Raw genomic sequence first — 12,464 nt, forward strand, 5'->3', positions numbered from 1 at the left:
GCGACCTACATTGATGCGTTTTTTAAATTAACTAGGAAATGGTTTTCCTTAAAGCATTAACTGTAACATTTAACTTACTTGCGACGCAAGTGGATCTGATATAAAAAATTAAACGAACCAGTAATTGCTGATCAAAAGTTTATCGGTTAGTTGAACGCAAAGCTAAATGTCGAAGTATATCAAGTCTCAGTGAAACAGCCGCTGCGATGAACTTTATCAAATACTGACAGGCGAATGGCAACCACACAGAAGTTTATCAAAAACTTCATGTATCAATTCGCCCATCGTCGAGGAGTGTTTCTTGAAACGTAAAACTTTAAAAGTTTCTTATGTGTCCGTTATTTAAGAAAAAAGCGTTTTGAAAATAAGAGAGATCTCAGAACGTTTTGTGTTACAAAACCAAAAAAAGGGAAACTCTACCCACTATCAATTGTTAAAAGATCCTCCTTCAGCGACGCACTTATGAGTCTCTGTACTCTACAAATTCAACTCTAAGGACGATTTAGAATGTATTATTCACACTTTAATATTTAAAAAGGGTCGCATTTTATTATTTACCATAAGATCATAGTATATAGAATATTAATGAAAGCTCTTAAAGCAAGCTTTCTTTCCATCGACGAATGAAAATATCTCAAGTTTCGCTACACCTATAAATTTCGCAACCGTATGGCTGGTCTCTTTTCCAGCTTTAATAAAAGTATGGATTACAAACCAGTCACATAACAAACTTTGATCTTATTTTCTACTCGTAGATTGGAAAAACACATAAGTTCTGTCTGTAGAGCCAGTTAGTAATTATTTACTGAAGTTGAGTTGAGGTGAATAGTGGTGGATATTATCTCTATTACTTTCACCGACAAATTTATTTACTGCAATCATTAAACCGAAAAACTTGAAGAACTAAAATGAATTGTTAAGTGTAGCTTTATAGAATGTTTTAAATAAGAATCGCGATCTTTTTTAAAACAGTAAGACCCCCCGTCAAGTTCGACTGTCAAACATAAGAGCCCTTCTGTGGCGGTGACTATTTAACAAATAGAGAAGCCTGGACTGTGCTCTGTTCTGTTATAAAGCACGCAGGAAGCGGCTAGAGCACGAAAGAAGTGTAGGGAGAGACAGGAGATGCAGTCGAGTGTTTCTCCTCACTTCTAGCTCTAGCCGCTTCCTAAGTGCTTTACAAAAGAACAGCATGAGCACAGTCAAGGCTTCACTGTTTGTTTTATAATGAAAGAATCCGTTAAAATTCCCCAAGCATTAGTTTCAATTTTAAAAACAAACTTTATTTCCAAAGCGGACATCAGTGTCGTCAGCATGGTCGATACTCTCATAAAGCACGCACCAACAAGCCAATCAGAATCCCCGTTAGAATGGTTCAAATAATCTGATTGGCTGTACAAGAATAAAGCTGTCAAAAATGTCAAACTATCAAAGTTCACATTCTGCGTTAGTTTACAAACTTAAATAGCTCGGCAGGTCGAATTTAAAACTTTTGCCTGAAGATTTTTAGTCTCTTCTACAGAATCTGAAAGTGAAATGTTCAGTGAACTTCTGCCGAATTGTGGCCCATAAAAACAAGCAAGTTTTTTCACATGACAAGTAGAAAACAAAGTGTATAAGGCAGAAGTTTTAGGAATGAACGACAGCCGAATTCACAGGAACATGAAGATCGCTCGGGATGACAACACCGTAAAACTAGGCTGCAGTGACTGGTGAAGCCCTCCACTCGACGCATCAGAAAGGATATCAGAGCAAGCTCTTATTTTTCCACTCGAAGGGCGGCCGATGTAGTTTCTGAGGCTTGCTTCATTGCGATGACCGGAGATCGCCATGATGATCGCAGTCGCTCTGACACCGTCATGAGTGGTATGAATTTTAACAGTTAGGCCAGTTTGGTTATATTTTTCACCATTCCTGTTTTGTTCTGTTTTGTTTTTGAAGACAAAACTTTATATACTATACGAGTGTGAACTGTGTTTGATTTTTGTTACCGCACATAAGCTTGCAATCTAACTGAGCGTGAAACCCTTTCAAACTCGGTCTGTCCATTTTGTTTTCTCTTTGAGGATTTTCGACTCTGATCACGTTTCAGCAAAGTAATTCATGGCGCCTGGCATGGTTAAAAACTTTGGTTTGGTTCCTCCGTTGCTACTTGCCGTCTCGCTTGTTCCGAAATTTCACTTTCAATTATGGAAAAAAAGCTAGAGAGAAGTCCCGGAAAGGTCGGACATAGTACAATTTGGCAGATGACGTGACAGCTTTAGCTCAGCTCCATGCTCTATACTCTCCTAGAGCACACTCTTTGAACCAATTTCAGCCGGCGTTTTATTCGAACTTTATCATAATAATGTGTAATTTTCCGAAACTTTTTAATTTACTGGACAGTTACCTTACAAGGAATTTACTTTAGACTGTTTTATTTGGTTTTCATGATAGGAATTTCACTTTTTACGGAGTAGATCACTTCAGGATATTCGTCTGCCTAGTAAATTGAATAAAATAGACTAAACAACTTAAGTTTCTTACAACTTTGGCACAGTGTAGCTCCTCACCTGATTATGGTAATTTATTCCTTCTCTAAATCTCATCGCTAATGGCTTCAAAATATGATTCAAAATATGGGAAATATGATTATAGATACAAGCAGGCATCCTCACACATCACATGTAACAAACGAATGGTAGCAAAATAAGGCGCATAGCTCCCTAATTATCTGTAATTGTCATAATTATCTACACAATTATCTATTGGCCATGAATCAGGGTTGAACCATGAAGGGGAGGCTGTTGAAGTCATTAAGGTGCCAGTTCGAGATAACCCGAGGTGAGTACACATACATGATTGTTGCATCAGTCAACTGCTGCTTGGAAAAACCTAAAATGAGAAATGGTAAAATATCACAAAATCTTTCTCAAACTCTAACCCTTCTCTAGAAAGATGTGCAAATAACGAACATAGATGATAATACTGGACACTTGTTATCATTGATACTCCTTCACATTATGTATATTTTGAACAGGAGCCGGATGATACGAACAATTCAAAACCGTATACCATCCATTCACAGTTTAAAAGCGTCAACTAGAGAAGGAGAGATTAAGGTCAGACTTCACCATTGAGTAGTCTACTAGGGATCAAAACTGGAAGTAATAGTAATAACACTGAAATAAAATATCACCCGAAGCAATTTTATTGTTTCTCCAGACATTGTTGTTGACGTTAAGTTGCTTCATTTTTTTTCTGTAGTCATTCAACACAAACGAAGACACACAGCCAGGTCTTAAAATGATCGTCCGCGAAGTTGTTTTTTGCCAACAGATAATAACCAATACTTACCCATTTGAATAAACTTCATGAAAAAGAATCTACATATGGCAGAAATTCAACATAAACACGGATATTATAAATCAAACACCGTAATTTTTTGTGAAAATTAGTGTAATGGAATCATTTTGCATTGAAAAATCTTCAATGTTCACAAATGTTACGTGGTTAAATTTTTCATTTTCGTCGCTACTTTCTAACTTGTGACGTAAATATGCTTGATTTAGGCACCGAGGACAAACAGAGCTGAAACCTTTTCGAGGAGATGCTTGCGAATAATTTTTTTTCCAATTTTGTTGTTGAACGGCCCCATTCTTGTTCTCTTGTATTTAGCGGCTACTTTCTGCTTTTTGAGGTATAATTTAGTTTTGAATGCATGCATTGTATGTTTTGTTTACATCAGGTGAACAGACAAAAAAATTGATAGCGACTGGAGCACTAACGCAGATCCTTGGGAAAATGTGAAAACATGAACGACCAAGATGAACGAAAAAGAAGGACGTAGACAAATCAATTATTTAGTTCTAAACAGACATGATTGTTGCATCAGTTAACTGCTGCTTGGAAAAACCTGAGATAAGCCAACGCTCAGAACGTAAGCCTGCGTGTGAAAATTTTTCTTAATCAGCGCCACGTTGTAATTGATAAGTGATGGAAAGTTTTACTTACGTTACTCACTCAACTTATCGATATTTTCAAGCGAGAACGAATGATTGAACCGGTTGTTTTTTGACCAACTTGTTTTAATCAACACAGTTTGCCACTGATATTTCATTCACAGTTTCAATCGCTCAACGATGTGTAAAGTTTGACTCGTAAATGTAAAAAATTGCATGAAAAAATTGTAAAATATCAAAGTTGTTCTCAAACTCTAACCTTTTTCTAGAAATATGTGCACCTAAGGAACATAGTAGTCATTTACCTCAAACGAAGACAGGCAGCTAGGCGTTAAGATGATCGTCCGTAAATTTTTTTTTCGCCAAACAGATGCTAACCAGTACTTATCCGTTTTAAAAAGCTTCATGAAAAGTAATCTACACATGTCATAAAATTCAAAATAAATACAGATACTAATACTCACAAGCAAACCTGCACACTAATGTTACACAAAATAAATACAGATACTAATACTCACAAGCAAACCTGCACACTAATGTTACACAAAACTGGACGTTCAAGCAAGGCTTGATGGTAATTAGCAAAGAAGAAGAAGAAATTCAAAGCTTTTGTAGTAAGATCTGTTCCGAAAGGGAGCTTTCCTAAATGACAATTTTTACTGAAGCCGGGTGGCAAGAAAGAGAGGGCATTTTTATTATGAAACCACTTTTCGAATCCTTCGACCAGGTACATAGTGGACTCGTTCTCTTAACAATAGATACAAAGTGAGCCGTTTTCGACTACAAAGATGTAAATATTTCTTTGCGCAAAAATATGCAAGTTGACTTCTATCATTCTGCTGACTCCTGAGATGTATTTACAAGGCTGGAGAAGAGATCGGTTTTTGAGTCATTTAACGGCAAATGTCTCTTTCACTCTCAATACAAATATCAAACTAGTATCTGAGATTATGTAAATTGATGAAACAGCATTCAGGCGATTAAATGAAATGTGATACTGCCCCTTTCTATGGCTATCAAGTCCTATTCAAACAAACTTAGTGCAACTGTGCAATTTAGTCTTCGTCTTAAGTTATGCAACAGTTGGTGTTTACCCTTGATTGTTCAGATAATATATTTCAACTTTTTAGGCTTTTTAATTTAATTTAGGATCATGTTATATCAGTTGCATGTGTATGTTACCGATATAAGTTTATATAAAGGTTCGTAAGGCGTATTTGAACAAATTCGTATGATAGCTTACGCATACAAGCCATGAATCATTACTTAACTACTACTACAGAGCAATTTTGCTCCTGTTTTCAAAAGGGCCCCAAGATTGCATTAGCTTTGCATTTTTGGTATAGAAAATTCGGGCTAATCTCCTACCTAAGCAATGCACAGCTAAAAACAATCTCAGATTACAACTGTTTGCTTGTTTCTCTTTGATTTCTTAATAGTTCCTGTGATATCATATATTGTTCTGATTGGCTGTCTGTATTTTTTCGGTTTGACAAAACTCGTTGAAAAAGCGTTCTCTCAACGTCATACTACCAAACATCTTATGGGAAGCGGCTGTAACGAGATTAAAGAGCAATTTCTTCGATTTAAAAAAAAACATTTCCGAGAAACCAAAGGCCTATGTTGGAAAAAACAAAACAAAACAAAAAGCAGCCACAACCATTAAAAGATAGAATCCTTCAAGAAAAAACAAAAACCTTATCTAATACTCACAACTCATTCTAGTTTTAGTAGATTATTGGAACTTAGAATAACCTATTCATGTTTAACCCCAAACCAATATTGCGTTGTAGAAGGATCCGAAGAGGAGCAGCGGTGATTCGTATTTATCGCTCCGGAATGATACCGTCCAAAATTATTTTCGTTGTCAACCGCTTCTAGTGACCCATCAAAATCGCATTCATTTTCCTTGCTTTTGAAACTGTTCACGAACCAAGCACCATTAAGAGCCATTCTCGTGTAGGCGGTGCAATCAGAACAGTTAATTCCACGGATGTTAATATACTCAAAAAGTTTGCAATCTCCACCCCAGTCACCGAATATGTCATGACCTGCCAGAACTGCGCGTGCGTAGTCCGTATACTGCAGGCCATCTGCAGGTAAGTTGCATGTTACTCTCAGATGTGAGGAGTGATTTGAGAGAGACTGCATATGTGATAAGGAAAGGCGGTAAGAATTCCAGTCCGGTTCATTGTTATTGTCATTCACAGGAAAATCCGTGCCAAACCCCTTATCCTTATATGTGGCCTTATTGGCAAAGGATAACGACTGTATCAATGCCCATACGAAGCCAGGTTCTGACTGCAAGTCACAGTAAACAGAGAACGGTTTATTAGCTGAATCAAAAATATCGTATTTTGCTGATTCTGAGGCTCCGTTGTTAGCGATGTCTTTGCAGTTTCTTGGATGTGTAGTCTGACCACAACGCTTACCAGTGTATTTGTAAGAACAGGTACAGTTAAACCTGGGGCTGTGATTGTCACAAATCTCCTGACATACTCCCCCGTTGAGGCAGGGATTCTGGCTGCAGCATCTATTAACGCAGCGATGCATCCCAGGAATGTAGCTTCCTCCACCCTAATTGAAAATGAACCTTTTTTTCCTTAAACTATACCTTGATTACAGTTAAGTCCAGCGGTGTAGATATTCAGAAATAAATTTATGGGGGGGGGGGAGGGAGGGACGTACAAAAGAAATTGGTCGTACCATGCGTATATCAAATTATGGATGCACGCGGGAACTAAGTTTTAAGAGCACGCGAGAAGCGTAAGAGTTGCCTGAGTGCTCTTCAAACTTCCCAAGTGCATCCAAATCTCGATACACGCACAGCTAAAGCGTGAACAAATTTCGTTATAACATAGCATGGAAGTTGTGCTCGAAAAAAAAAGAGCTTATTACAACTTCGTCCGATTTACCAGGTAATCATGTTCTACCCCAAAACTATGAATAAATAACAAAGTAAAAACGACCAAGAAATATTTTGAGACCAAATCTTTATTCAAAGAATTGTAAAATTTCTGCTCCGAAGCAAAAACGAATAAATTTTTTGCATGCACGTGAGCGCGTAGTAGATTTAACATGCTTGAATCGTTGTTTACTAGAATTCAAGGCCAGAGAATTGCCTATGTTTGTGTTGGAGATTTGGAGAATTCTGAAATTGTACGGTTTAAAAATAAAAATATGCTATTTAACAATACTTTAAGGTATATCAACACTTAAAACTGATATCAACCGTTCAAAACAGGAAGCAATAGCCTATAAATTTCTCGCATTTACGAGACGCGTGTGGTAGATCTACGCTGCTTGAAATGCCCCTGTTTACTAAAATTTACTAACCGAAAATTGCTCAGCTTTGAACTAACAATTCTGAAATCGTTCGATTACAAAACAAAATATTCTATTGAACAAAACTTTGGTACACATCAACGCTTTAAAATAATATTCTCCGTTCTAATGAAGAGTTCTCAGCGTCGCAAAGCCTCAGTTGAAGTCAGAAAACTCAGTTCTGTTTTCAGCCATAATTCTCATCGCGTCTGTGAATAAAGTATTGTCAACTCCGAAAATAGTTACGTCGCTCGAAGAGCTACATGCTCATTGTCTTTTTCGAAACGAGTTTTTTTCAGCATATTTTGTTTTTATTTTGAGTTACAAAGGTCAGTCTTTATAGGGATAGAACGAAAAGACAATCTTCAGTGATAGTTTTGAATTCTCGGGGCTAAACTAGACGGGACTTTTAGCTGAAGTGAAACCGCACACTTCATGTTATGGATGCACGGACGTGCACTAAATATATATTAAGTACTTTGTTATATATTTAGACTTTCCCTTAAAAAATCATATGGCAAAAACATGCTGTTGTATTCGGCGTGTGGGCAACAACTGCGAACCTGTATTACGGTCGGGATACATTTGAATTTGACCAGGGGCACGTGGCCAAGAGTTAACCAATCACAGTCCTCGTTTTGTTGAGTGGAAGTCTAGGTATGTAACATGGATTTTTATGGCAGTAGCTCCCTCAAGATATAGGTAGGCCTTGCAAGCGCACTATGCTATGATAAAAATGTAAATAAAAAGAAAAACTAAGACAACTCTATCAACAACAAACGATTCTATCTCTCACCTTCACAGTGTAGCTTCTCACCAAATCATAATAATTTCCTCCTTGACTCCATTTCATCGCTGCGGACTCCATGTCTTTGTTAACGTCGTTGAGCTCACAGTTATTTTCTTTAGACAGAGGGAAATAATTCATGGATACACAAAGGCAGTCATCTTTGCACTTCATGTGACACTGGGTGGCATTGTAGACTGTCAATCTTTGAAACACGTGACCCTCAAGAATGTGATTATAGACGACATCTTCATCGATAACAAACTTGAAGTTTTGACAATTTACTGTTGGCTGCGCCTCTTTGGTGTAAGTGAGCTGAGATACGAACAACATCGCATGTAGATAGCGAAGAACACTCATGGTGGACCTTAAAAACGTCCAAATGAGATGGATATCTTCATTCCATAATTATACCGAGGCATTTAAAATTTAGTTAGTAGCATTCGGAGTCTACTAAGAAAAAAAGGCAAAAAAACGCGAATAGGTACGTGATCGTACTATGGTGCGAACGCGACTCGACTTCAGGTTATGATCAAGATCTTAGCCAGCGCCTTAAAGTTGTCTCTTCTTGTGACGCGAAAGTGATTACGTAATGCTTATTGAGAAAGGGACTATCGTTTTACGAGATCAAATATCTCGGTGACTGATTAAATAACTAATATTGAAAATTAGCCGAGATTGAACTGAGAATCTGAGGTACAGTGTGCATGGCGCACTAGATATATTTTGCTGTGTCGATAGTAGAAAAAATTAACTTTAAACTTATCGAATAGGTCATGCTGCATGAGTTTAATTTTATTTAGTCAAAGGAGTAGAAACAAATTACATGTTGTCTCTTCCCTTTAGTAGTTCAGTACCAAACTTTCGGTTTTAACTGAGTACCATCTCTCTGTACTTACCTTCGATTCGTTTTATGGCTTCAGTAGAATCCTTCGCGGAGAAAGGTTTGCGGGCGAACAGATGTTGTTGAAACTACATGTATGTCCGGTAATATCGATGCACCTTTATACTTGAAAAATAAGAGAAAAACACGATAACGAATCAATTAAGATTATTGGCTCTGTTTACTACGTTACCTAGAAGAGACCCGAAATAAACAATGGATAAGATATTGCAATATTGTTGACACAGAGTGCTTCACAACTAAAAATTTGCATCAAATAACTGAAATCCGTCACATTTACAAAGGTGATCAAAATCTGATTACCCTTTTTAAATGTCGGGATCTTTTAACATTTTTATGTCAAAAGACCCCAACTTTTCTGGAAAAGTCAACACAGTGTCCCTCTCAACATTAGTTTTCTTTCGGCTCATATTAACAATGTTTGTTTTCTGAAGTCATTAACCACGCACCAGGACCACTACAGCAAGCCATAAAAAACAACGTCGGTGGAACAAAGGCTGTTTCTTGCCGTGCACCGTTTCCTAATTAAGTAGAAATGAGAACTGTCCAACATTCGATTGTAGAAACAATTTAAACTACCAGTGACCCCCTGAGCTTAAACATACCGCAAGAACACTAATTGATACCGACAACAATAACTAAGACGGCAGTAGTGGCGTAAGTTCAGAAAGACATAACTGAAACTAAAACTGCCGTCAAACAATCGCACAGCTGGTTTGCATGCTTAATGAAAAAAGCTAAACTGTGTGATAATCGCGATCATTTTTCTCCGTTACAAATTTATTCTTCGTAGAGTATCCATAACCAAAGCAATCTTTCTTCGATATCGAGTTCGTTTCCATCCAAATTATACTTTTTCTCGTCCGACCCCATCAGACTCAATGAGTCAATACGTATTTCGTCATTTGACCGGTAGGACCATATCAAAAAAGATTCTACAGTAAAATTGATTCCTTTATTTATTCGAGTCTTACAATTCATCGAAAAAGCGACTTCTTTCATTATTTATGTTTTGTTTTCCTAAGTCCAACATTAGAAGTAATGTTCTAAAATGGAAAATGTGGCAGAATCATGCGACTGCATGGCGAAAGGCTATTCGGGAGTTTAAGATGTCAATATAGCGACGTGTGGTAAAACGTTCCTAAAGAAAACCTTATTTATTTTCCTCTAGGTTTCTCACCAATAGCTCGATGCGTTAACCGTTTCTGTTATGCTGAAGTTGAGGTGTGGCGCCGTATGAGACGGTAAACACATGCAGCCATTTTTGAAATTCTAATTAAAGGCAGAAATTCATTTTTTAATCGAAGTCTTCTTTGGCGTTGCCGTCCTGACTGCTTAAGGTCCCTTTTGTTCTGTATGGGACGGCTAAGAAATGTACAAAGTTCTAAAACGCACCTGTTTAGCTATTGTTTTGCTCATTAGATCTTATGTTACACTTCGTCCTCGTTTTCGTCACCGCCGTGGTTTTTTTTTATAAGGGACCATAAGATCCGACGACAGTGAGGTCGTAAACTGGGGGGAATGGGGAGAGGTCGCCGTCGTAAGGCGCGAAAAATAGCATTAAGAACACTCATGGAAGACGCAGTCTGTTCCATAACAGGCTTTTGGTTTATCAGTGAAAATATGGCATCCTTTAGAGATATACTTAAACTTCTCCTCGAAAGTGCTGATGACGATGATATTTCCAAGGACGAATTTCTTCTTCTTTACGATAGAAACATCTCAAAAAAACCCAGATTTCCCTTACGATTGTTGTGGAGCGTTCTACTTAAATGAGATGAACGACAGCAAGTGTTTGGCTGAGTTTCTATTTCATCAGAATGTGGTTCCCCTCCTTTTAGTGGCCTTGCAGCTCCCTTAGTCTTTCAAGTCTCACCAAGGAACCATTTGGGATGGGGTAGAAGCACTTTGTATAACACTGAGACGATTTGCTTACCCATGCAGATACAGCGATTTAATTCCACGATTTGGTCGGTCGGTTCCGGAGCTGAGTATGATTTCCAACCTAATGATCGATACATTCTATCAAGAACACAATCACAGAATAACTCAGTGGAACAATACACTGCTGAACCCTCCACTTCTTGAAAACTTTGCCTGTGCGATAAATTTAAAAAAAAGTGCATTACTCAATTGTTTTGGTTTTTAAGACGGAACAATAAAGCCCATTTGTCGACCCGAAGAAAATCAGAGGTTGGTTTATATAGACATAACGAGTGCATAGTCTCAAGTGCCACTCTGTTGTCTTACCTGATGGTATAGCCAACATGTACGGCCCAGTATGTAATTGATTTAATCTGATTAGTTGCTCTTTCTTTTTCTTGAGGTTGAGATTTGAAACTGTATACCCAAACCTCAGCTAACTAAACCACTTATTTTTTTCCTCTTGAAGAGGGTTCCTCACGATCTGAGGCGGTATGGCTTCTCTACAACAAGAGAACCAATGGCCGTGCATGTATGGTTATCCCGCCTATCTCCTGCGTGTCCACCTCCAGGTCCCTTACAGAGGTGCCGGAATAGCACCACAAATAGAGTTGTACAACAAAGAGTCTAACAATTTGTTACACAATGTAAGATTTTAGGTATAAATGTTGAAACAAGTATTCACAGCAAAACCAAAGATATTATGAATATCTTTGTGCAAAATTAAGCCGAGTTAATTTTATTTTTCTAAGATAAACATCAGCTGAAAACTTTGCATCTGCTCAAGTTGCTGCTTAGTTTGTTCCACTAGGACTTTTATCATATCCTGATGATGTTTTCTTGGTTGATCTTCTTGTTTACCCTCAACTTCAAGTCGTTGCTTTTGCAGCTGCAATTCTCCTTCTTTTCACTTCTGAACGTGATCATTTTTTTCACGAAAATATGCAATTGTTTCACCTCCATTTTTTGGTTTGCCTTTTCTGTGTTCTTCTCAGGTTTTTTAGAGCCTCTGTTTCTCATTTCAGCTGCTTTTGCGTTGTCAGTTTTCTTCGTATCGTTCTCTACGGTGTCTTCAGCTGCAGCTTCGGCTATTTCTTCCAGAGCCTTTTCCAACTCACTCAAATGACATTCACACTTGCCTTCTCTTCGTCTTTCATCTTTGTTTTCAATTTTCGCTTAGCAGTATGTATCTTTGTCTAACAGCACGCTTACTGACCTTGAATCGGGGAAGCTTTAGGCCGTTCTTATTGTTTGCATTTTTTCCCCTGATTTTTCCTTTAGAAATGCTTCCTTTTTTGTACTTAAAGGGTTTAAGTACTAAAATTTCTTGACACAAGCAGTTGTCATGTTGTTCATTATTTAACTAAGACGACAGTTCGAGTCTCTCCTCTTGTTTATTTCCCGGGAGTGTATGTCATACAACACCTTCTTCTATCACGGGGTGTTTTTACGAACTCACAAAACAGGAACACTTGGATTTGTATTTAATAATGTATTGACAGCGCGTCCAACAGTGTAATGTCGCTGTAAATCCACAAGCTTAAAGTAAAAGTCTGGAATGATACTATAATAAGATGATGTCTCA

General features: G+C 37.7%; 1 protein-coding gene across 1 annotated transcript; it reads right to left on the reverse strand.

Moving 5' to 3' along the window:
- Positions 1-4,962: 4,962 nt before the first annotated feature.
- On the reverse strand, positions 4,963-8,412 carry LOC149042899 (uncharacterized). Its single transcript, XM_089211912.1, has 2 exons — positions 8,062-8,412; positions 4,963-6,518 (listed from the first exon to the last, which is right to left on the reverse strand). The coding sequence occupies exons 1-2, from the start codon at positions 8,410-8,412 to the stop codon at positions 5,697-5,699; spliced, it is 1,173 nt and encodes a 390-aa protein (XP_089068038.1). The 3' UTR covers positions 4,963-5,696.
- Between the last annotated feature and the right edge of the window lie 4,052 nt (positions 8,413-12,464).

The sequence above is a fragment of the Pocillopora damicornis genome, chromosome 7 (genome assembly GCF_964200805.1).
Source record: "Pocillopora damicornis chromosome 7, jaPocDami1.2, whole genome shotgun sequence".
In the NCBI taxonomy this organism is placed as follows: Eukaryota; Metazoa; Cnidaria; class Anthozoa; order Scleractinia; family Pocilloporidae; genus Pocillopora; species Pocillopora damicornis.